The 26,211-nt window shown below is 40.4% G+C and overlaps 3 protein-coding genes across 3 annotated transcripts; 1 reads left to right on the top strand and 2 right to left on the bottom strand.

The window, feature by feature from the left end:
• Positions 1-19,923: 19,923 nt before the first annotated feature.
• On the bottom strand, positions 19,924-22,395 carry ATPsynB (ATP synthase subunit b, mitochondrial). The gene is made up of 5 exons (XM_046634163.1): positions 22,340-22,395; positions 21,621-21,712; positions 21,032-21,190; positions 20,558-20,910; positions 19,924-20,338 (listed from the first exon to the last, which is right to left on the bottom strand). The coding sequence occupies exons 1-5, from the start codon at positions 22,378-22,380 to the stop codon at positions 20,162-20,164; spliced, it is 822 nt and encodes a 273-aa protein (XP_046490119.1). The 5' UTR covers positions 22,381-22,395; the 3' UTR covers positions 19,924-20,161.
• On the top strand, positions 21,977-23,183 carry Svip (small VCP interacting protein). Its single transcript, XM_046634164.2, has 3 exons — positions 21,977-22,307; positions 22,438-22,605; positions 22,684-23,183. The coding sequence occupies exons 1-3, from the start codon at positions 22,245-22,247 to the stop codon at positions 22,696-22,698; spliced, it is 246 nt and encodes an 81-aa protein (XP_046490120.1). The 5' UTR covers positions 21,977-22,244; the 3' UTR covers positions 22,699-23,183.
• LOC124222809 (Gustatory receptor 63a) lies at positions 22,704-25,934 on the bottom strand. The gene is made up of 8 exons (XM_046634161.2): positions 24,857-25,934; positions 24,526-24,776; positions 24,306-24,449; positions 24,107-24,220; positions 23,712-23,990; positions 23,557-23,628; positions 23,399-23,488; positions 22,704-23,334 (listed from the first exon to the last, which is right to left on the bottom strand). The coding sequence occupies exons 1-8, from the start codon at positions 25,116-25,118 to the stop codon at positions 23,239-23,241; spliced, it is 1,308 nt and encodes a 435-aa protein (XP_046490117.1). The 5' UTR covers positions 25,119-25,934; the 3' UTR covers positions 22,704-23,238.
• Positions 25,935-26,211: the final 277 nt, after the last annotated feature.

Raw genomic sequence — 26,211 nt, 5'->3', positions numbered from 1 at the left:
CTTTTTTCTTATAGTTAGAAAAGAAACTAGTCGAGGATCGTTCGTAAGTTACGACCGAAAATTCACCCCGGCGGGGGGTTGGATTAGTCGCTCAAACTCTACTTCGGACGAAACGGCTGCAGGGCCCTTAATTTTTGGCAGATGTGCAGCGGGGACTGGGATTCGTCAGGGCGAAGGGCGAGACAAAAAGGCGTGAAATTTCGAGGGGGTTCGGAGCGGCCGGGAGCGAAAGGGGGCGGTTATATTGCCAAGGCGCAAAACGGATACGCGGCTAATGCGAATAAATGGGTTTCGCTGCCCGCAGCCCCGCGGCGATGGGCGCATCTGTGTATGGATATCAGGATGGTGGTTAGATATGCGCGTAACGCGTATTATGGTCGGTCATACCTGCAGCGGCAGGTTATAAATTAACCATTGTTCAATTGTTGCCTCGACGCCGTCAGGATGTGGCTAACTGACGTGGGCTAATTTATACCCCGACTAAGAAGCCCAAATTTCCACTCTATTCCCATCTCGCCGTTGTCTTCCCTCCGCTTCACTTCCCTTCCAGCTTCCCTAAGTGACGCGGTTGGCCCAAACGATCATTCGGCATCCGGACGCTGCCGCAACCCCCGATACTTGCAAGGGATGATATCGTACGTCCGGCGTTTTAACGCATGGTTTAATCACTCGCGGCACCGTCGAGCGTCTTAGGAATTCGACGATTGGCCAATTCTTATCGAAGAAATTAATCCACCGCGAAAAATCTGTCGAAATGTATTAATACTCCGTAAAGCAGTTAATCCTTTTTTTGCCAATCGATGCGAGATTTATAATTGGTTTTATCGAATTATTTCATACGCTGGTATCAATAATGTCATTTCTTTGACACTTTGTATTAGGATGGTTCAGAAAAAAAAAAAATGTCATTTTATTTCCATGGCAATCCGTCGTAAGTTTGTTTGGGTTAAAAGAAAGTATCTGTCGAAAGATGAGCTTTCTACGTTATGCGAAAGATCGCGCTCAGCTGATTTTTCATTATTTTAGACTTTTTTTTATTTGTAAAGCATCGCTAATGAAAATTTTTCTTTTATTGCCAACATCAATCATAATATCAATTTACGTCACAAAGGAGACCGACACTTGTAATATTAAGTCTTCGGTTGACGTTTGAGAAGTCGATCTGACGACTTTTTCATTAATTATTCAATCTCATAAAATAATTATAATTCACTATGAACTTCTAATTTAGGAGAATAAGATTTCTGCTTCATATATTGTTGTATTATTGATCGTGATCTTTAGGATTAATATAAATGTCAGGAAAGAAATAATAATCAAAGTGCTACAACGTGTTTCTTGACAAATTCAAAAAAAAATGTAAAACAAAATGGAAAATCAAATGAGCGCGATCTTTCACATAACGTGGATTGCTCATCTTTTTACAAAATCCTTCTTTCGACCCAAACAAACTTTTCATAGGCGTACGATTTTGTACGACGGTAGAAAATCGCAAATCATTCTTTCTTTAAACACCGTACCCGACATATTATGCTTATGAAATAATTTTTTTAAATCAGTAAAGTACCTGCAATTCGATGAAATTATTTGCTGCAATACGTTCCGTACAAACGATCAAAAATTCTTTCAGGCGAATAACCTTTTTCCATTAAAAGTATAATGGAATTATTTCCTGTAGAATCGGAGTAACAAATTTTCACGGCTCTGTGAAACGAGAAAGTAATCGCAGCGTAACCGCGAGTCCGTGTTTTTCCCATTCGTGAAATTTCGCGTCCTAAAATCGACGGTGATTGTTTGCCACATTTAAAAACTCTGCAGACAAATGACAATCGGAAGTTTAATATTTCAAGTCTTGTAAATCCCATCTGTTCTTCGGTTCTATCTATTTCCCGCTCTTCCGATTTACAAAATGCAATCAAACATGGCATAATTCCCACCTCCGCTGGGGTTTTGAGCCGCTGGATAGGGCGGTAGCAAAATTTTGCACAATTGAATCACGCGTAATCTCGCAGTACAGTCTACGCGAATAAGCTGAGGACCACGATATTTCTCTGCACCGTTCTCACAATCAGCCCATCCTTCTCTCTCTCTCTCTCTCTCTCTCTCTACCCCCCAGCCCTCCTCTCTCATCGTCGACTTGATTAGCTCCCCGCGCATGACGCACGCCACACCATCTGATCAACTGACGAGCGAGACACGAGAATTTTCGTTGGATTTTCGTTTCCCCCCCGGGGGTCTTGGGAAGACTCGGAAATAAAGTGCCCATTTTTGACGTTACATACCGTTTAACGACCTCGAATTATTCAAACTTGCGCAAGCAATCACCCTGATTTCTGAATTTTTAACGTAAAACAATTTGTCCGTATACTATACAGCTGTTGTCTCAATTCTTAACGGATTGTGATTAGACCCGCATAATAATTTCCGTGAGGATTCAGAAGGGGGAAGAAAAAAAATCTCACAAACTTACAAAACAAATTTCCGACTGTTTCCTGCATCGGGCGACCAAACAGTCAGCAAGCAAATACTGATCGACACCGAATCGGTGAGTGGTTTGTACTGCATTCTGCGGGGCATTGATTGTCGCAAATTGAAAAACAATTAGCACGGTGTTATATCCTCCACACCGAACCCCGCGGGATCACGTTCACAATAAATGCGCATCACGTTCTCTCAGGGTCTGGTTCGAACTTGCCTTCGTTTGCCCCGTGCCAATTCATCCTGCAAAAGGGTATTTATTTATGGCGAAAGACGGTCCCACGCATTTAGTTTGTGATCTAGAACCATTCCTCGCCGTGCTCGAATTCTTCGGTGATAAGACGAAGCAGCGCCAAATTCCCTGCAGCCCCGCGATCGATCTAATAACGAGAGTCAAGCGTGTACAAATAGTGACACAAGGAGATTTCGGGGTACAGATCCCGATACCGATGTTTTACCGACATTCTTAGCCACTTCACAGCTCAGACGCAAACCCTTTTTTTAGGTGAGGGTAATCCCCACTCCGGACGACTTTATCGATCATCGGACAAAAGGGTTTACATCTGAGCTTTGAAGCGGCTAAAAATGTCGGTAAAATGTCGGTATCGGAATCTGTACCCAGAACTCTCCTCACATCACTACTTGTACATATCGATGTAGGAATGCAGGCATTGCCGGCAGCGAGAGAGCGAGATACTCCAGGGAGAGGAAAATCGGGAAAATAAGGGGACGGGAGGGTGAGATAAATTGGTGCGAATTGAGGGAGCGTGTGCACGCCGTGCCTAAAAGAAGAGAAAAGGAAAAGAAGAAGAAGAAGCGGTGCGACGCTCGAATCGCTGGAGCGAGTGTTGGTGGTAGTGCCGGAGGATCTCCTCCTTCGGCTAACCCAATCCGTCAGGATAAGTCGGGCGGACGCAAGGATAATTCGGTTACCTCAACACCCTCTTCGCGCTACCTTGCCGTGCCCCCCTCCATCTTTCCAGCCTCGACGGGGCGCCCGATCCTTTCTCTCCGGCTGATTGTGAGCCTCGTCGCGGATTCCGCATCGTCCGGATACGTCACGTAGTGCGTTCGCCATCTGTATAAGGCACACGCAACGGAGACCGACCCGCAACTGATCATTCTCAATTTCAAAATTTCGATATGAACGTGGAAACATATCGAAATCTGACGAGGTTTCAGGTCCACGGAACACGCGGTCTTTCTTCCGATGTAATTGGTCTTGATGTACACCTAATCAAGTACCTACTTCGTATGCATAATATGGACATTGCGGAAACGTGCAGGCGCGTTGATGAAATTCGTCGTCCTCGAAATCCGTCACCTGGAATATTGTAATCAACATCCCCCGGTTGTTAATTCGACTTGAAAGTCTTGAGGAGTGACAGCTCGTGTAAGGAAATTCATCGTTACGAATATCGTCGGTGCTGTTTCCCTTCTTCTTTCCATCTAGCAACGACTTGAATGACTCTTAATTATACACTCGGGAGAGGAGGAGGATAGAAGAAGCAGGTGGAGGGCACCTAGCCCCAAGTATACGCGACTCTGAACCGGAATACACGCATGAATTTTTACACCGCCAGTGTGAAACGCTTCTAAGAGGGGGCGGATACATGAGAGTGTGTCGATACATCATTAGCGTTTCGATAATTAAAGGAAGGGTTAAAGAACCCCCGGGCTCGGAACGATGTGAACGCTAGATGTGTGGCTGATTGTGAAACTCCGAGGTTCCCTCAAGAGCGAAGAATCACGGGTACCTTCCGACCGCCTCGGCGACTCTTCATCACCGCGCGTTACCTTCCTTGATTATTATGTCGTTACTATTATTATTATTATCATCGTCATTTTTATTATTATCTTCATTCTCGCACGGCGCGTCGTTGGTAACTTCGCTCGGCAAAACTCAAGCCTTGCTTTCCAATAAGTGCAAGATTTCAAAGGCACTCAGAAATGCTTCATTCCATGATTTTATAGAATTATAGCCGTACGTGGAGCATTTCATAACGAGACTGAGAAACTTGACCCCGAAAATTACAGTATTTCATACGATATGAAAAAATATCAGCGCGTTGATCGGTACGTCTATCAATTGTCTGATAACAATTTCAAAAAGTTATACCGTTCGTATATTTTACACCATAATCTCACCACAACTCCCACAGAAAATTGAAATACAGTCCGACATTTTCGTTAAAAACAATCGCTCCGAATCGCGCATATAAAAAAAAAAAAAAAAAAAAAACAACAACCGGATCCATCAGGGCAACACACAAGCTGAGCTTAAACCGGCATTCCACGGGACGAGAAACTCGGCGACGGATCGAGCTTTTTGCAAGCCTATGCACATATGCGTTTTAAGCCGGGAAACATAATAGACTAGCGTACCGCGAATTGTGCCGGCTTGATACATTGGCGTCAACGGGCTCACACAGAGGGGATGCTGAACGGCGGTGAGAGCTGAGGGGGCTCATGTGTGTGGATGGGTGGACGGGGGTGCGGAGCAGCCCGGGAGTTAACAACTCATTTTAATGGCGTTTACTAATTTGAATTTATCCCCCGGCGAACCCCGCCAACCCCCGGCCTTCCCACTCTGTGTTCCTGTCAACGACGAGGTCATAGTTGTTGTGTACAGGTGTGCACTGCTCGGACTGCTCGACCCGATGCAGGATTATTGTTAGTACACCTCGACCCCCGACAAACTGCACCGGCATCAAACTTCGTTCGAGGTCGCGGAATGGCAATTTCGAAAGTACCGAAAAAAAAATCTGTCTGATAAAAGAAAATTCCAACTCCGGAGGCAGCGTGGAGCACAACTGATATCGGGAGAGATTCTAAGAATGTCGATGTTTGTGTAATTTTAATACTTTACTTTTTTGCATTTATGGGAAAATCGTGGGAGCTCACGAACGTGACAATTTGGTGCTGCGACTAACTCGTAATGAAATGAACGGAATACTATTGACTGAAAAAATAAACCAGGAACTAAAACCACCGAGAAACGAAAGGACCCAGATTTTTTAAATGACATTTTTTGTGAAAAAAAAACAACCTATATTTGCTAACAAACACTGGAAAAACCACCTCTCATATTCATATTTGCGGATCGTCGCGCGTCCGGCTTTAATCAAAAGAGAAGTACTTGTACCCGAAGTTGACTCGATAAATCGAGTCTCTTCTCTCTGCGATCTGCGTGAGTAAATATTACCCGTTTTGTTTATTTGTAAGATTTAATTTTACCACTCGCTTTTCGTTGTTCGTTGAATTTCTGCCTTTGCGAACGATAAAATTTAAGGCAGACGCGCCAGGTCCTACGATGAGAACGACTCGGCGCCACGCAGCTGATTCCTATGTTTTACTACTTTTACGAGGATTCCCTTTATTTTACGATACACGAGTGCCCAGTCCGTATAAATATCGGTGCTGACCTCGAGACACGCGTGTCGTCCCCTCCCTCTCCTATTTTGACCAGGAAAAAGAACGTTTAGATCGTATGATTGGACATGGGCCGGTTCTTCCGCACAATCTACACCCTTATATTCGTCCCTTTGTGCAGGTCAAGTACTCGTCCGTACTTTAATAACAATTTCACCGCGTTCAGAGATCTCGTTCTGTAAGTTATTATGTCGCAAGAACGAGTGTAACCACTTCAATGCTTCTCCTACGATAGGCGATCACTTGTGATCGTTCTCTATATTAGTGATCAAATGTGATCATAATTATTCCGAATGAAACCGATCGAAAAATATACACGGAATGGAAACGACTCGATTATCAATGCTTCGGCAAGCAAACTACCGAAATACGTGTAGGTACACCGCATTTCCCTGCAGCAGGATGGCATTCGGAAATCGAACGTTCCTCCATATCTAATTGTAACTACGCTTTGTAATTATTGCAATTGTAATCTGAGCTGCAATCGGTTTCGAATTAAAAATACCTACGGTGCAGGTATGAATCGAATAAGAAACTTTATCGAAACTATCACAATACTCAACATTCCTTTGGGATCAGTGGAAGGTTTTGGGAATAATGACATAGTCAATCAATCGCATCTCTCTAGGGTGGGTTTTGGGTTGGTTCATTTTAGTTCGTTTTCCTCGGGAGAAACTCTTCGTGAAAATTCTCCCGCCCTGAGCATATCGAAATAAAAAGGGAGGGAACCGGAAAAAATAACCCTCGCCTCGAGCTTGCGACAACTGCAGGGGTGTAAAAGCTAGAAACGGAGCTGTGACGTTGCGATGAACCGCTGGAGCCGAACCTCCAACTCCTTCGTCTTCTTCGTTAGCGGTTTTCGGGGTTAACCGGGAGTCGGCTAATTGGTTGAACGCCTCGGGCAGCCACTTTACGATATCTGCTCCTGGTTCCTCCGCCTCCTTATCTGCAGTCTCATCCCCTGGTTGGATACAGAGAACTTGCCACAGATATCGATGACAGAGGAAAATTATTCTCTCATTTTCTTAGTGGCTTTTACTTTTTCCTCAAGAAATTCGCGTCGAGTTACCGTGTATCTAATCCAATATACAATGTCCGTGTGGTTAGCGGGAAACAGTTGTTTAATGAATCATTCTTCCAACTTTTATGTCTTAACGAGACTCACACTGCACGCGCCGGCTAGCCACAATGGAAGGCAACAAAACTGAACGGATGTACAACATTGAAGAAAAGTTCTTTCAGCATTTCTCACTGTAATTTGTACAAAGCAATATTAATTCTCATTTCTGCTCTCCAGATGGGGAAGTTTGGCTGTTTGCGAGGAAAAAAAATTTAACCTCACGGCACCGAGTCTGTGCCTGTTTGTACAATATGAGTGATTATCCCCGTGGCTTGGTGGAAACATTTTCGCTAGAAAAAACAGGCACAAGTTGTTGTTCCCGGTTTAATTTTAAAATCATGATCGTGATGATTGCACAAGGCAATTATCCATGGAATAGCATGGCCATGTATGGTTTTTATCGATCGTATCAGTGTGTACCTACGGTTCGCCCCTTCCAACAATTATGCTGCTGCTGCAGCTACAGATAAATGAATACGCATATAACTTGCGATGTTATTGCGTGCGGTAATAATAATTGCCGAATGAGCTTATGACAATATTCCACGTTATATTTGTGAACGACAAACTCTATTTCCCTTTGATGATATTCCACAAACGGCTCTCATCAGCAATCTGTTCATACCTCCAAATATCATTCATATACGAATATACCAAATGATTACCGAAATATGTCTGCATTGTTTCAGGCCACGATTATACGGGATGGATTTGAGGACCTTTGTGATGTTTGGCAAAGGACGAATCACTTCTTGCGGATAACTGCACACACAATCATCATTGAGGCAAGAAGAACCAAAAATGTTTGGATTCGAAAAAACCAGTCAACTACAGCGAGAGCTTTCGCGGGTCATTTTTACTCTCAGGGTAACGGAATAAGTGCCTTTCACAGGTCTCGCAACGCGTCCATGTGCAAACGTGAAAATTACGTAAATCGAATTCAAACCATAGTGTTGTTCCACCCTATAAGACACCATGTTTTGAATATTGGGCTATGTATTACCTGTAAAATAAAATACCAGACTGCGATACTTCCTTTATATTAAATATCACGTTGCTATATTGACTGTACCCTAAGTTTTCACTACTGTACAAATACATAAAAAGCTGACGGTGATGGGCGGGAAATGATCAACTTGATTGAAGTTGATGGTTCACTGAGTACTTGAACGGAGTCATGATTTTTCGACAATTTCAAATATCAGAGCTAGCTCCTGATAGAGGATAAGCTCAAGCACGTTTCGAAAGGGTGCTGAATCTGGTACTAGTGGCACCATCCATAGGGAAGCCTGAGAGACACCATCCTGGCATTCTGTCCTTAAAGTAGACACATCGATAACTGACCAGCATTCACCACCAAGAGAGCACGAGATGATCCAAAGCATACTTATCGTGGTAAATTGTTATTGTTGGGGTTTACAACGAAGAAATTGCCTACTTTGGCTAACATGAAGTACGGTACCGCAAGCGGTACACCCAAATAATGTTATCTTTATCCATAGATAACATCAAGACCAAGTTGATAGATACAGGGTGCTGCTAACATTGCTTGCAGTCTCGACTACCACGTAAGAGATTCGAACGCTGCTTAACATTGTCAACAGTCAATTTAAATGCGTTTCAGTTCGATAATTTGAGCAGAATATTTCGAAATTTAATTAAAACTACAGACGTAAGGGTTCAATCAGATTAATTGATCAGTTTGATTTTCAGATTTATGTCTGTATCGATCAAGGTTCTGGTGAGGAAACCCGATGTGTACCCCAGGCGATGACCTAAACCAAAATACGTGACACCTTCTTTTTTGTGATGTTTGCAGTGGGAAGCTTTCTGTAAGAAAATCGATTCGGTCAACCCTTAGCAGACTGATTGGACATCAGAGATTGCAAGAAACGCAGTCATAGTATTGAAGAAACGACCGCTGGTATAATACAAATTGGATAAATTGTAATTTAGTGGTTTAGTACTTAAAATCCAGGTTACACTGAGTAGTGAGAATACAATATCATCCACATCGTTTTCAGCAGAAGTGTATTGCGCCTGTGCACGCTCGCAAGCGCGAACTTGAACGATACTTACAAACTAAGATCCTTATGTAAGATTTTTCATACTCGGCTTAAGATAATGTATGTTGCACTTCCGTGCTATCATATGATGGTCAAATATTTTATCTATTGTTCAAACAGATTCGTAGCATTTGTTTTGTGTCTTGGATTTGTGTAGTCTTTCATAACATGGAAAAAATTGTACACTAACACCAAAATACCTGTACTGAAATCGAAAAATATGTAATAAATTCATACTATAACGTTACGATGGAAAGTTGATCATTTTTCTTCCCGACCCCTTCAAACACCCAGTGCACATTGAGAGATTTTCACTTGTGACATTCGACTCGTTTCCTTGCGGTGAATCCATTCTCCGTGCAACAAATTCCTCTCATTAAATGACGTCGCGTGGGTAAGACGAAGGATTCGTTCCTGCTCTTCAAAAAATTGCGAAAATTTCGCAGAAATTGTGAAGGGGTTAGCCTTGCTTTTTCTTCATTTTTCGACCAAAAATTTTGGGTCTCCGATTCGATCTGTATGACCTTCTCCCGACTAATTGGACCCTCAGGAACTCAGAAAACGCAGTGAAAAGAGCGTGGGATCAACAGGAGAGAAATGGCGAAGGAAAAAGCACCTGCTGAGAAATGTCGAAAACACGGGTTTCCGTTTTTTAGCTGTAACTTTTTATACAATAATCGCAGCGTATTGGGACTGCGCCCAATCGATTTCTCTCGCTAAATTACGTCGGAATAGTGCCACAATGAATCTATTCCGGCACTTTTCAAAATCGCCAAAATTTTCGCAAAAAATGCAAAGGGGTTAGCCTTGCTTTTTTTTTGGCCGAAAAATTTTAGGTCCTAGATTTGATTCAAACGACCGTTTTCTGATCAATTGGACACCCAGGAACTCAGAAAACGCAGCAAAAAGAGCGTGGGATCAACAGGAGAGAAATGGCGAAGAAAAAAGCACCTGCTGAAAAATGTCGAAACACTGGTTTCCGTTTTTTGGCTGTAACTTTTTATACAATGATCGCAGCGTATTGGGACTGCGCCCAATCGATTTCTCTCGCTAAATTACGTCGGAATAGTGCCACAATGAATTAATTCCGGCACTTTTGAAAATCGCGAAAATTTTCGCAAAAAATCCAAAGGGGTTAGCCTTACTTTTTATTCATTTTTTGACCAAAAATTTTGGCTCTCCAATTCGATTTGTATGACCTTTTCCTGACTAATTGGACCCTCAGGAACTCAGAAAACGCAGCGAAAAGAGCGTGGGATCAACAGGAGAGAAATGGCGAAGGAAAAAGCACCTGCTGAAAAATGTCGAAAACACAGGTTTCCGTTTTTTGGCTGTAACTTTTTATACAATAATCGCAGCGTATTGGGACTGCGTCCAATCGATTTCTCTCGCTAAATTACGTTGGAATAGTGCCACAATGAATTTATTCCGTCACTTTTGAAAATCGCGAAAATTTTCGCAAAAAATGCAAAGGGGTTAGCCTTGCTTTTTTTTTGGCCGAAAAATTTTAGGTCCTAGATTTGATTCAAACGACCGTTTTCTGATCAATTGGACACCCAGGAACTCAGAAAACGCAGCAAAAAAAGCGTGGGATCAACAGGAGAGAAATGGCGAAGGAAAAAGCACCTGCTGAAAAATGTCGAGATCACAGGTCTCCGTTTTTTGGCTGTAACTTTTTATACAATAATCGCAGCGTATTGGGACTGCGCCCAATCGATTTCTCTCGCTAAATAACGTCGGAATAGTGCCACAATGAATTTATTCCGGCACTTTTGAACATCGCGGAAATTTTCGCAAAAAATCCAAAGGGGTTAGCCTTACTTTTTATTCATTTTTTGACCAAAAATTTTGGCTCTCCAATTCGATTTGTATGACCTTTTCCTGACTAATTGGACCCTCAGGAACTCAGAAAACGCAGCGAAAAGAGCGTGGGATCAACAGGAGAGAAATGGCGAAGGAAAAAGCACCTGCTGAAAAATGTCGAAAACACAGATTTCGGTTTTTTGGCTGTAACTTTTTATACAATAATCGCAGCGTATTGGGACTGCGCCCAATCGATTTCTCTCGCTAAATTACGTCGGAATAGTGCCACAATGAATTTACTCCGGCACTTTTCAAAATCGCAAATATTTTCACAAAAAATGCAAAGGGGTTAGCCTTGCTTTTTTTTGGCCGAAAAATTTTAGGTCCTTGATTTGATTCAAACGACCGTTTTCTGATCAATTGGACACCCAGAAACTCAGAAAACGCAGCAAAAAGAGCGTGGGATCAACAGGAGAGAAATGGCGAAGGAAAAAGCACCTGCTGAAAAATGTCGAAAACACAGGTTTCTGTTTTTTGGCTGTAACTTTTTATACAATAATCGCAGCGTATTGGGACTGCGTCCAATCGATTTCTCTCGCTAAATTACGTCGGAATAGTGCCACAATGAATTTATTCCGTCACTTTTGAAAATCGCGAAAATTTTCGCAAAAAATGCAAAGGGGTTAGCCTTGCTTTTTTTTTGGCCGAAAAATTTTAGGTCCTGGATTTGATTCAAACGACCGTTTTCTGATCAATTGGACACCCAGAAACTCAGAAAACGCAGCAAAAAGAGCGTGGGATCAACAGGAGAGAAATGGCGAAGGAAAAAGCACCTGCTGAAAAATGTCGAAAACACAGGTCTCCGTTTTTTGGCTGTAACTTTTTATACAATAATCGCAGCGTATTGGGACTGCGCCCAATCGATTTCTCTCGCTAAATTACGTCGGAATAGTGCCACAATGAATTTACTCCGGCACTTTTCAAAATCGCAAATATTTTCACAAAAAATGCAAAGGGGTTAGCCTTGCTTTTTTTTGGCCGAAAAATTTTAGGTCCTTGATTTGATTCAAACGACCGTTTTCTGATCAATTGGACACCCAGAAACTCAGAAAACGCAGCAAAAAGAGCGTGGGATCAACAGGAGAGAAATGGCGAAGGAAAAAGCACCTGCTGAAAAATGTCGAAAACACAGGTTTCTGTTTTTTGGCTGTAACTTTTTATACAATAATCGCAGCGTATTGGGACTGCGTCCAATCGATTTCTCTCGCTAAATTACGTCGGAATAGTGCCACAATGAATTTATTCCGTCACTTTTGAAAATCGCGAAAATTTTCGCAAAAAATGCAAAGGGGTTAGCCTTGCTTTTTTTTTGGCCGAAAAATTTTAGGTCCTGGATTTGATTCAAACGACCGTTTTCTGATCAATTGGACACCCAGAAACTCAGAAAACGCAGCAAAAAGAGCGTGGGATCAACAGGAGAGAACTGGCGAAGGAAAAAGCACCTGCTGAAAAATGTCGAAAACACAGGTTTCCGTTTTTTGGCTGTAACTTTTTATACAATAATCGCAGCGTATTGGGACTGCGCCCAATCGATTTCTCTCGCTAAATTACGTCGGAATAGTGCCACAACGAATTAATTCCGGCACTTTTCAAAATCGCGAAAATTTTCGCAAAAAATCCAAAGGGGTTAGCCTTACTTTTTATTCATTTTTTGACCAAAAATTTTGGCTCTCCAATTCGATTTGTATGACCTTTTCCTGACTAATTGGACCCTCAGGAACTCAGAAAACGCAGCGAAAAGAGCGTGGGATCAACAGGAGAGAAATGGCGAAGGAAAAAGCACCTGCTGAAAAATGTCGAAAACACAGATTTCCGTTTTTTGGCTGTAACTTTTTATACAATAATCGTAGCGTATTGGGACTGCGCCCAATCGATTTCTCTCGCTAAATTACGTCGAAATAGTGCCACAATGAATTTACTCCGGCACTTTTCAAAATCGCAAATATTTTCACAAAAAATGCAAAGGGGTTAGCCTTGCTTTTTTTTGGCCGAAAAATTTTAGGTCCTTGATTTGATTCAAACGACCGTTTTCTGATCAATTGGACACCCAGAAACTCAGAAAACGCAGCAAAAAGAGCGTGGGATCAACAGGAGAGAAATGGCGAAGGAAAAAGCACCTGCTGAAAAATGTCGAAAACACAGGTTTCCGTTTTTTGGCTGTAACTTTTTATACAATAATCGCAGCGTATTGGGACTGCGCCCAATCGATTTCTCTCGCTAAATAACGTCGGAATAGTGCCACAATGAATTTATTCCGGCACTTTTCAAAATCGCGAAAATTTTCGCAAAAAATGCAAAGGGGTTAGCCTTGCTTTTTTTTTGGCCGAAAAATTTTAGGTCCTAGATTTGATTCAAACGACCGTTTTCTGATCAATTGGACACCCAGGAACTCAGAAAACGCAGCAAAAAAAGCGTGGGATCAACAGGAGAGAAATGGCGAAGGAAAAAGCACCTGCTGAAAAATGTCGAAAACACAGGTCTCCGTTTTTTGGCTGTAACTTTTTGTACAATAATCGCAGCGTATTGGGACTGCGCCCAATCGATTTCTCTCGCTAAATAACGTCGGAATAGTGCCACAATGAATTTATTCCGGCACTTTTCAAAATCGCGAAAATTTTCGCAAAAAATCCAAAGGGGTTAGCCTTACTTTTTATTCATTTTTCGACCAAAAATTTAGGCTCTCCGATTCGATTTGTATGACCTTTTCCTGACTAATTGGACCCTCAGGAACTCAGAAAACGCAGCGAAAAGAGCGTGGGATCAACAGGGGAGAAATGGCGAAGGAAAAAGCACCTGCTGAAAAATGTCGAAAACACAGGTTTCCGTTTTTTGGCTGTAACTTTTTATACAATAATCGCAGCGTATTGGGACTGCGGCCAATCGATTTCTCTCGCTAAATAACGTCGGAATAGTGCCACAATGATTTTATTCCGGCACTTTTTAACATCGCGAAAATTTTCGCAAAAAATGCAAAGGGGTTAGCCTTACTTTTTATTTATTTTTTGACCAAAAATTTTGGCTCTCTGATTCGATTTGTATGACCTTTTCCTGACTAATTGGACCCTCAGGAACTCAGAAAACGCAGCGAAAAGAGCGTGGGATCAACAGGAGAGAAGTGGCGAATGAAAAAGCACCTGCTGAAAAATGTCGAAAACACAGGTTTCCGTTTTTTGGCTGTAACTTTTTATACAATAATCGCAGCGTATTGGAACTGCGCCCAATCGATTTCTCTTGCTAAATTACGTCGGAATAGTGCCACAAAGAATTTATTCCGTCACTTTTGAAAATCGCGAAAATTTTCGCAAAAAATGCAAAGGGGTTAGCCTTGCTTTTTTTTTGGCCGAAAAATTTTAGGTCCTGGATTTGATTTAAACGACCGTTTTCTGATCAATTGGACACCCAGGAACTCAGAAAACGCAGCGAAAAGAGCGTGGGATCAACAGGGGAGAAATGGCGAAGGAAAAAGCACCTGCTGAAAAATGTCGAAAACACAGGTTTCCGTTTTTTGGCTGTAACTTTTTATACAATAATCGCAGCGTATTGGGACTGCGCCCAATCGATTTCTCTCGCTAAATTACGTCGGAATAGTGCCACAATGAATTTATTCCGTCACTTTTGAAAATCGCGAAAATTTTCGCAAAAAATGCAAAGGGGTTAGCCTTGCTTTTTTTTTGGCCGAAAAATTTTAGGTCCTGGATTTGATTCAAACGACCGTTTTCTGATCAATTGGACACCCAGGAACTCAGAAAACGCAGCAAAAAAAGCGTGGGATCAACAGGAGAGAAATGGCGAAGGAAAAAGCACCTGCTGAAAAATGTCGAAAACACAGGTCTCCGTTTTTTGGCTGTAACTTTTTGTACAATAATCGCAGCGTATTGGGACTGCGCCCAATCGATTTCTCTCGCTAAATAACGTCGGAATAGTGCCACAATGAATTTATTCCGGCACTTTTCAAAATCGCGAAAATTTTCGCAAAAAATCCAAAGGGGTTAGCCTTACTTTTTATTCATTTTTCGACCAAAAATTTAGGCTCTCCGATTCGATTTGTATGACCTTTTCCTGACTAATTGGACCCTCAGGAACTCAGAAAACGCAGCGAAAAGAGCGTGGGATCAACAGGGGAGAAATGGCGAAGGAAAAAGCACCTGCTGAAAAATGTCGAAAACACAGGTTTCCGTTTTTTGGCTGTAACTTTTTATACAATAATCGCAGCGTATTGGGACTGCGGCCAATCGATTTCTCTCGCTAAATAACGTCGGAATAGTGCCACAATGATTTTATTCCGGCACTTTTTAACATCGCGAAAATTTTCGCAAAAAATGCAAAGGGGTTAGCCTTACTTTTTATTTATTTTTTGACCAAAAATTTTGGCTCTCTGATTCGATTTGTATGACCTTTTCCTGACTAATTGGACCCTCAGGAACTCAGAAAACGCAGCGAAAAGAGCGTGGGATCAACAGGAGAGAAGTGGCGAATGAAAAAGCACCTGCTGAAAAATGTCGAAAACACAGGTTTCCGTTTTTTGGCTGTAACTTTTTATACAATAATCGCAGCGTATTGGAACTGCGCCCAATCGATTTCTCTTGCTAAATTACGTCGGAATAGTGCCACAAAGAATTTATTCCGTCACTTTTGAAAATCGCGAAAATTTTCGCAAAAAATGCAAAGGGGTTAGCCTTGCTTTTTTTTTGGCCGAAAAATTTTAGGTCCTGGATTTGATTTAAACGACCGTTTTCTGATCAATTGGACACCCAGGAACTCAGAAAACGCAGCGAAAAGAGCGTGGGATCAACAGGGGAGAAATGGCGAAGGAAAAAGCACCTGCTGAAAAATGTCGAAAACACAGGTTTCCGTTTTTTGGCTGTAACTTTTTATACAATAATCGCAGCGTATTGGGACTGCGCCCAATCGATTTCTCTCGCTAAATTACGTCGGAATAGTGCCACAATGAATTTATTCCGTCACTTTTGAAAATCGCGAAAATTTTCGCAAAAAATGCAAAGGGGTTAGCCTTGCTTTTTTTTTGGCCGAAAAATTTTAGGTCCTGGATTTGATTCAAACGACCGTTTTCTGATCAATTGGACACCCAGGAACTCAGAAAACGCAGCGAAAAGAGCGTGGGATCAACAGGGGAGAAATGGCGAAGGAAAAAGCACCTGCTGAAAAATGTCGAAAACACAGGTTTCCGTTTTTTGGCTGTAACTTTTTATACAATAATCGCAGCGTATTGGGACTGCGCCCAATCGATTTCTCTCGCTAAATAACGTCGGAATAGTGCCACAATGAATTTATTCCGGCACTTTTCAAAATCGCGAAAATTTTCGCAAAAAATGCAAAGGGGTTAGCCTTGCTTTTTTTTTGGCCGAAAAATTTTAGGTCCTAGATTTGATTCAAACGACCGTTTTCTGATCAATTGGACACCCAGGAACTCAGAAAACGCAGCAAAAAAAGCGTCGGATCAACAGGAGAGAAATGGCGAAGGAAAAAGCACCTGCTGAAAAATGTCGAAAACACAGGTCTCCGTTTTTTGGCTGTAACTTTTTATACAATAATCGCAGCGTATTGTGACTGCGCCCAATCGATTTCTCTCGCTAAATAACGTCGGAATAGTGCCACAATGAATTTATTCCGTCACTTTTGAAAATCGCGAAAATTTTCGCGAAAAATGCAAAGGGGTTAGCCTTGCTTTTTTTTTGGCCGAAAAATTTTAGGTCCTGGATTTGATTCAAACGACCGTTTTCTGATCAATTGGACACCCAGGAACTCAGAAAACGCAGCGAAAAGAGCGTGGGATCAACAGGAGAGAAATGGCGAAGGAAGAAGCACCTGCTGAAAAATGTCGAAAATACAGGTTTCCGTTTTTTGGCTGTAACTTTTTATACAATAATCGCAGCGTATTGGGACTGCGCCCAATCGATTTCTCTCGCTAAATTACGTCGGAATAGTGCCACAATGAATTTATTCCGTCACTTTTGAAAATCGCGAAAATTTTCGCAAAAAATGCAAAGGGGTTAGCCTTGCTTTTTTTTTGGCCGAAAAATTTTAGGTCCTGGATTTGATTCAAACGACCGTTTTCTGATCAATTGGACACCCAGGAACTCAGAAAACGCAGCAAAAAGAGCGTGGGATAAACAGGAGAGAAATGGCGAAGGAAAAAGCACCTGCTGAAAAATGTCGAAAACACAGGTTTCCGTTTTTTGGCTGTAACTTTTTATACAATAATCGCAGCGTATTGGGACTGCGTCCAATCGATTTCTCTCGCTAAATTACGTCGGAATAGTGCCACAATGAATTTATTCCGTCACTTTTGAAAATCGCGAAAATTTTCCCAAAAAATGCAAAGGGGTTAGCCTTGCTTTTTTTTGGCCGAAAAATTTTAGGTCCTAGATTTGATTCAAACGACCGTTTTCTGATCAATTGGACACCCAGGAACTCAGAAAACGCAGCAAAAAGAGCGTGGGATCAACAGGAGAGAAATGGCGAAGGAAAAAGCACCTGCTGAAAAATGTCGAAAACACAGGTCTCCGTTTTTTGGCTGTAACTTTTTGTACAATAATCGCAGCGTATTGGGACTGCGCCCAATCGATTTCTCTCGCTAAATAACGTCGGAATAGTGCCACAATGAATTTATTCCGGCACTTTTCAAAATCGCGAAAATTTTCGCAAAAAATCCAAAGGGGTTAGCCTTACTTTTTATCCATTTTTCGACCAAAAATTTAGGCTCTCCGATTCGATTTGTATGACCTTTTCCTGACTAATTGGACCCTCAGGAACTCAGAAAACGCAGCGAAAAGAGCGTGGGATCAACAGGGGAGAAATGGCGAAGGAAAAAGCACCTGCTGAAAAATGTCGAAAACACAGGTTTCCGTTTTTTGGCTGTAACTTTTTATACAATAATCGCAGCGTATTGGGACTGCGGCCAATCGATTTCTCTCGCTAAATAACGTCGGAATAGTGCCACAATGATTTTATTCCGGCACTTTTTAACATCGCGAAAATTTTCGCAAAAAATGCAAAGGGGTTAGCCTTACTTTTTATTTATTTTTTGACCAAAAATTTTGGCTCTCTGATTCGATTTGTATGACCTTTTCCTGACTAATTGGACCCTCAGGAACTCAGAAAACGCAGCGAAAAGAGCGTGGGATCAACAGGAGAGAAGTGGCGAATGAAAAAGCACCTGCTGAAAAATGTCGAAAACACAGGTTTCCGTTTTTTGGCTGTAACTTTTTATACAATAATCGCAGCGTATTGGAACTGCGCCCAATCGATTTCTCTTGCTAAATTACGTCGGAATAGTGCCACAAAGAATTTATTCCGGCTATTTTGAAAATCGCGAAAATTTTTGCAAAAAATGCAAAGGGGTTAGCCTTGCTTTTTTTTTGGCCGAAAAATTTTAGGTCCTAGATTTGATTCAAACGACCGTTTTCTGATCAATTGGACACCCAGGAACTCAGAAAACGCAGCGAAAAGAGCGTGGGATCAACAGGAGAGAAATGGCGAAGGAAAAAGCACCTGCTGAAAAATGTCGAAAACAGAGGTTTCCGTTTTTTGGCTGTAACTTTTTGTACAATAATCGCAGCGTACTGGAACTGCGCCCAATCGATTTCTCTCGCAAAATTACGTCGCAATAGTGCATGAAAGAATTTATTCCAGCACTTTTCAAAATCGCGAAAAATTTCGCCAAAAATGCAAAGGGGTTAGCCTTACGTTTCTGGCAACCAAAAATTTCCTTGTTCAGAATACATCTGTATTCTCTCTTTCGAGATAACTGGATTTTCAAGAACGCAACACTGTACACGATGTATTTAGAGAACAACGGCAGAGAATTTAGTACTAACATATCCGTTTACTGGAAAGGCATTTAACATGCCTTAAGACCAATAGCTGAGAAAATACGCAGAGTAATACATGTATTTGATTTAAGGCATATTTGAATAAACTAACCTTGAATAAACTAAACGGGGAAATTCTACTTATTTTTTATCGAAATACAGGTTTCAAGAATAACAGTACAATATCAGATATATCGTATTCGGTTCTAACTTCTGATCCGTCGACAGCAATGACTTGCATCATGCGTAATTATGTGCCATCAAATAATACGTCGCACAGAGTATGTAGAACTTGATTTCAGTGTTGATTAAATGAAACTATCGTAGTACACAGTTTTTTCGTCATAACAAATCAAATTTCATATTCCGTTATCTGTACTATAGTCGTCGAATTAATTACTGTATTTTATTTCTCATGCCCATTTTTTACCGTGCGCCCAACTTTACTCGGTTAAGCAGTCTAACTCACATAGCTGCATGTCGGGTGGCCTAAAACTCTAAGCACAGGCGCCACACTTTATCTCTGCGGCACCTGCTCCGTCATGTTCACGTCGTTACCGCTAACAGGATTAGCATTTGTTTGCGCCAACTACGTACACTGGCGGACCCTGTTAATCCTACACCAGTCGATCAAGATCGAATTGTACAAATTCCACGAATGCACCTAGCGGCATGGCTTGAACTCTTTCATAAACCTCCACGAAACACTGATTAACCGATATCCAGGTAAACAGAGCAGCATAAAATGTTGTATCAACGGAAAATCGACAGAAGACAGCAGAATGACCTGAAATTTCAATTCTCGTTTGATAAACGATAGGTTATGGTCTTCTGGATCAAGCGATTTCGGTATTGCGATGCGGACGTTAGGTGAAATAGTTACGTCATCTTACGTTTGGTTACGTTGTAACAGAAGTGATAAACACAACATAAAAATTGACATGTATTATCGAATTGCCGGTGTTTTTGATCTACTTAATTATCGTATTTTCTTCCTTAGTTATAACAAAGTAAATTCATAATAAACTAGTACCATCCAACTCCATTTCGGCTGGTTGTAAATTTACCGCAAGAACTGGAAATTAAATCTAATGACCTGTAGTTGATGACAAGTTATAGACAAGCTGTTGAATATTTTTTAATAATAATTTTATTCACATTGACCATAAGTATATTGAATTATAACTGGTCATACAAAGTTGTGACACCACCTATCAAACGCAGTTTCTCAACGCATTGTTACATGAGATGGCTCAAGGAAATTTTTTTTCTGTCGATACATGTCGTTTTGTAGACTAACAGTGAAGTTTTTTACGCACAATGTACATTAGGTTTGCTAGTTTTGCTAATTATTTGGGTAATTCTCGTTTTCAAGTTCTTGCAGCCAAACCTTGAAGATCAACGATACATTGCTGGAGTGTAGCTTTTTCTTGTTCCGGTGTGATGGACTTCAACACGTTTGAGATTATCCATTCACTCATATGTTTCTGGCTTATTCTACGCTCGATTGCTTGAATCTGTACCTGGTAGTCCAAACGCTTCTTGATCTAGAGAAAAAAAATACTCATGTAAAGGAAACCAAAATCTATCAAATACGAAACAAAAAAATGTAAAGACGCCATGGTGTTAACGTAAAATTAATACAGTAAATCGAATTTCAATCTGAGAATCTAATGTATTCACCATGATACACAATATATTACAGTAAGTGAATTACATTTACGTAACACGAATACCAATAGTAAGAAGGGTGGCAAAATAATTACCTCGGAATATACGTGGGCCAAGCGTTCTCTGTAAGCTGCTTCGAGTTGCATGGCTATGTTTTGTTTCTTGGCTTCCATTAGAAGAGTCTGGCCTTCAGCTTGCCATTGAGAGTGCTTTTCATCTTTGATTGATGATTCATAGTATTCAATCTCGCTGTTCTTCGATTCATTTAACTCTGTAATTTGCTCATCAATCAACTTGTCGGCATAAGCAGCAACAACTGGACCAAACTTCTTAACCCCATAGATGCACATCAACAGAATGGATAGACCGGTATAATATTCATGTTCCATCACGTAAATCTCTTTAGAGACCAAATAGGTTGTCAAACCAAGGCCAAATGCATACGGTCCTGAAATAAGTTTCAAGTATTCAGTACTCTGCCATTTCACTTGCTGCCAAAATTAACCAAACCAGTTGGAAAATTATACCAGAGTGCAATGCTTGATTACAAAAACAAAATTTGCACTCACCCGTAACACCGGTCTTGGGATAAAAGTAGGTGAACCATTCATCAGGAATAAATCCTAGGCGAACCTTTCCGCCGAACTCTGCTCTGACCGGACGATTGCTGGCTTCGGAAGATGAAGATAGAGCCTGCGCGCCATGAGCAATGGCGGGCAAAGCTTGAGCTATAATTGTGAAAAATATTCATTGAAATATGTTTATATTTCGTCTAAGCGAATGATACCATTGGTTATTTTTCTTGAGATGCGGTAATATATATCGGGTCATAATAAAATATGTGTAGAGGTTAGCGATAGCGCAGAGGAAGAAAAATCAAAGTGGTCCTCTAGATGAATTATTTTCCGACATCAATCAGATATCCGTGTCGTAGTACGTTTCAGAAATCGTGAGTGATTTACGAAAACTGGGCAAGATACATCTCATTACATAATAACAGAAAAATGACCGCAGAATATGTAAAAGCAAACGTAGGACCGCGAAAATTTCTACACAGGGACAGATAGTTACGAGACAAATTCGGTTATTGAGTTCGTTTGAATATCAAGACCATCTTTTCGGGCATCAATAAGTAAATTTAACCTAAATGTCATTTACCATTACGGAGAGCCAACCTCGACAGCATCTTGTCTGCACTGCGGTTCACCGTGCGACGTGAGAGTTGGTTGAAGAACCCAGTGGAACCGTTCCTAAGAAAAAAAAAATGGCTGACCTGTTAGTCAAGCTGTACATAATTTTATTTGCGCTTAAATTTCTACATCTAGCAAATCGCATCACTGAATTTCGCGAACCATTATTTAAAACTCAATCGCTCAAAATCCTGTGACGATAATTTTAGTCAATTCAATTAAGTCTTTAGTTTGACTAAAAGCGCGCAGACGCACGTAAATCGTGTCATCACGTGACTACTACACAATATTACTCAACTACATAGTGATACTTATGCGCATTCATTTCACGTCGAATTATTCATGTGCATGTGTGACTGGCCAGCTGACAGTTCGTCCAAGATAATCGTAGAGATCAAAACGAAATCCAACGAATATTTCGTATGGAATTCGGAGTACCTTTGATCCTTTAAAATCGGGCAGCGTAGTTAAAATAAACTCATAAATTGAAACAGCGATAGTTTAAACAAGTGGAGAGGGTTGTCAAAAAGGCTTTGCTCCGGATTAAATCCAAATCGTTCAGCTTTCCGCCTAATACACGAACTAATTCGTCATGGGTATTTGCACATCTTGCTGTAAACAATCTTCGTCGTACGAAGATCTGACACCCGATCCGGTAAAATATTATTTCTTGCACGTTATTTATACTTTTCATTAGGCTTTCTGCGATTCACTTCACTTGTCAGCATGCAAAAATTTACTCAAAGATATGGGTTTCTAATGAAAACTGTCATTTGTATCTAAAGGAGGTGCGCCGTCGCCAGCAGGTTGAGGCTGCCGAGAAGCGAATAACTGAACATGAGTCACGAGGCATAGGCAACGTCGACGCCGTTAAGAGACAGCAGCAGAGAGCTGCAGAAGTGGCCAAACGCCAGGCTGAAGCTGGTAGTGTTGATCAACAGACTGGACTCAAAGTAAGTCTTAGTTGAAATGAAGGAATATTCATCATTTTGAAATTACTGATTTATGAGGTATCATTTGCATACTTACAGTGGCAAGTGAACTGAGGTACGGTGCAGCTGTTATAAGGACCAGGTGAAGATGTGCACGCTTTGCAGGCATCACACATACTGAATTTTCAATCACATGTCTGAATAACTACTTTACACATTGTGATATACTTATACATATAATACATATTATATATATACACACACATATACACTAATAGATATATCGATTATACATACATATTTAATATATTTATAATATAACAGTGAAAAACTCTACTTATTCTAAGATTCGATGACTTTACACAGTGCTGACAGTATGATTTTTCCACACTTTTTTCATGTTGTACATACAATTTATACATATGAATTTATTCAATGTTACTCTAAATACGTTTAAACGATGGAAGTGATCGCTAAATTTGTGTATATATTGTCGTAAGCAACGGATTAGGTTTCATTTTAATGCCCAATTAGGTACATACACTCTGTTGTCAATTTCAATTCTTATACTGTTCAATTAATACAATATTCAACTCTTATTCCTACTTTCATTGTATCTAACACCTATTGACACTAGAAATCCTTGCTTTTTTACTAATCCAGCGTCGCATTGTTGAGTGTGGAGGTCTCTGGCAGGCTGATTTGGAACTGTAGCAAGACGACAAGATAGGTCACCATAGTACCTAAGAGCTATTAAAAAGTTTGTAAAAATTTAATTCAACATCATTATAAGTTTTAATATCATTCAACTTACCGATTTGAATAAGTTACGATTTACATCAAAGAAACCGCCCAGACTAATATCGGACGGATTCATCTCTGTTGCTCGTAGAAACATGTTTATCTACAAAATGAAACTTCATTGTATTCTCAGTATTTCCCAAGAACTTTGATCTCGTAAAATAGACGTACCTCGATTTGAGCGTCTTCGTTGAGATTGGAGAGTTCGACTAGCAATAATTTCTTTTGAAAATGAACCCTCACCTAGAGAGAATTAAATTACTAAAACATGCTGATATTGATCAATAATATAAAAATGATAAAAGATAAGTGATAGATAAACTCACATGCTGTGATGCAGAATGTGCTTGGTCGCAAATCACATGCAACAGGGCGATAGTGGATATAGCCGATATTGTAAGTCCAAGGTCTTTGATCGTGAGCCCATCTTTTAACTGGGAGAACAAACCGTATATGGATAGGGTGGAGGAGAAAAAAAGATACATACATAGAACTGTGAAACAGTAACAAGTCGCTATCCCTATTTCTCTCGTTATTCTGTTCAGATGAAGCCACAGCGCTCGATAGTCCGCAACAGTAATAGCTTCAACATTGCTTCTAATCGCCTATAAAAATAAAATAAATTGACTTCGCATTCTTTTAAATATGAGAATCCGTTATACTTGCAAACATTGATTACATACAGAAAAGACCTGATGTTACATGAATGCAATAAACTCACATGTTTAAAATCTTGAGCGAGTATGTTTGCACAGGTTGAGATGGTAGTGCAATGCATGTACCAGTAAGCACCCAGCATATTTATGAATGTCGTTACATAGATATTGGGAACAACCTGAGTATTATACGAGTGATTTAATTGAAGATGTTGTAAATATTTTATTTGGGAACATACCAAATTATACTGCATTTTTGTATACCTGCCACAAAGCAAAATTATCCATAGTCATTTGAGTGGTGAAGACACATGCAGTTGATATTATAGGAACTAAAATTGATATCCATATTGCCCTGATTCTTAAATTAATTGGCAAATACCGTGTCGTTACTCGAGTGTAGAAGACCTGTAATAGATGTAACTCAGTAAAAATGAGGGGAGTTGCAGAGTTACTGAACAATCCAGGTAATAATAGCACGTGCCTCAAAATCCATCCAATGGTTGAAGCAGCCTGCATTCTTTCGCGTTTCGTACCAGAATACTGGCACGAGAAAATTAGGTACAAGAAAGACGATGAAAAGATATGCTATGACAGCTTCTTCAAAACGACCCTGTACTGCCTGCACAATTTTTATTCGATTCCATATCACGTATACAACGTAAGCCGTCATGGCTACGTATACCAGTACAGAATATATCATTGTGTTTGAAGCGAATTTGAATTTAGTGACACCTAAAATTTGAATAGCACTTAAAACAAACCATTTTAAATGCAGTTAAACTAAACAATTACGAATGAGAATAATTGTTCACCTATGTGTGGTCTCATGATGGGAAGAGCTCCCATTATGCGAACCACCATTACAACTGCTTTCATGTTTTCATAAACAATATCTTGTAATTCGGTGGTTTTCTTTTCAAAAGCATCAACGACTATTCGTGACGATGGAGCAACACTCTTCTCCATATGACCGAAATTATTCATAAACGCCATACCTTGGCGGTTTCCAGTCAGGTGGATAAGACCATTCATTCCGAATCCAGGCACGACTCGAGCTGGACGAAATGCTGACATCGTTCAGCTTGAAAATAAAATAATACTATGAATTTGAAAGGTATTAAATACATTTTATTCTAATAGGCTTGACACAAGTCAAAACTGTTGAAATGCGCCCTTCTTCGCTTTCCAGATCACAGTAGGTAATAATCATTAATCACTCACAAATTTAACATACCATACCTTTCTTATTGTGATGGAAAAAGGGAAAATATACTGTTGAAAAAGTTACTCGTGTGATTACTCAGACTAGATAATTGATGAAACAATGTCGATTCTGGGTAAAAAGACCTCGACGAGAACTACGAGATGTTCAATAAAGACTGTAACCAAACCAAGGTACTACGTCAAAAATATGGCAATTTCGACAGTGCCAGTATGGATTGTTGGGTAATTATACCACTCGATAATTTTGAAACCTATAATTACGTTGGGTACACTCCCACTACTACAGTGTGAAAATTCCATGAATATTTTACCAGCGTACAGTCAACGATATCAAAGTAATGGGGGTGTATGATAACTCTTCAAACAATCCACGTTGAATTATTGTATCGTGATATACAATACGGTAATCGTTGCTGCTTATATGACGAAAAAATTTTCCTGATTCGTCAAGGGTCATGGGCACTATAATATAACGACTAAGAAGTTCGCCCCTGCGGTGTGGATTAAAATGCATGCAGCAAGGTTCAATTAAGACCCAGTACGGACAGCATTTTCTCATAATAATGGTGACGGAAAATAATACAGTTCTTGTATAATTTACGAGCATTAGCCACGTGAAAATCAATACCACCCTTGACTCGGCTTCTTGAAAGTCAGGAAAAACTAAACAATGTTTCAAGCAACTCATACCTTGGAAACTAAAACTTGAAACTAATTATTACAAAATGTTTGGTTTGTGAGATTATTTTTCAACGTCAATGTAATCGAGACGAAATAAAACATAGTTCCATGATTGAATTCAAATTTTACTGTGTAATTCATTAATCGCGGATACCAAGATTGATGAGACAATGAAGTCGTTTACATAATTGGTTTAAAGTACATTTGTTATTTACGTAGAAAAAATTCTATTTGAGTTACACTTAAATATGCATGTATAAAT

The sequence above is a fragment of the Neodiprion pinetum genome, chromosome 7, assembly GCF_021155775.2.
Source record: "Neodiprion pinetum isolate iyNeoPine1 chromosome 7, iyNeoPine1.2, whole genome shotgun sequence".
Classification (NCBI taxonomy): Eukaryota; Metazoa; Arthropoda; class Insecta; order Hymenoptera; family Diprionidae; genus Neodiprion; species Neodiprion pinetum.
Note: the sequence above shows the minus strand (reverse complement) of the source record. Positions and strands in the feature narration are given on the sequence as shown.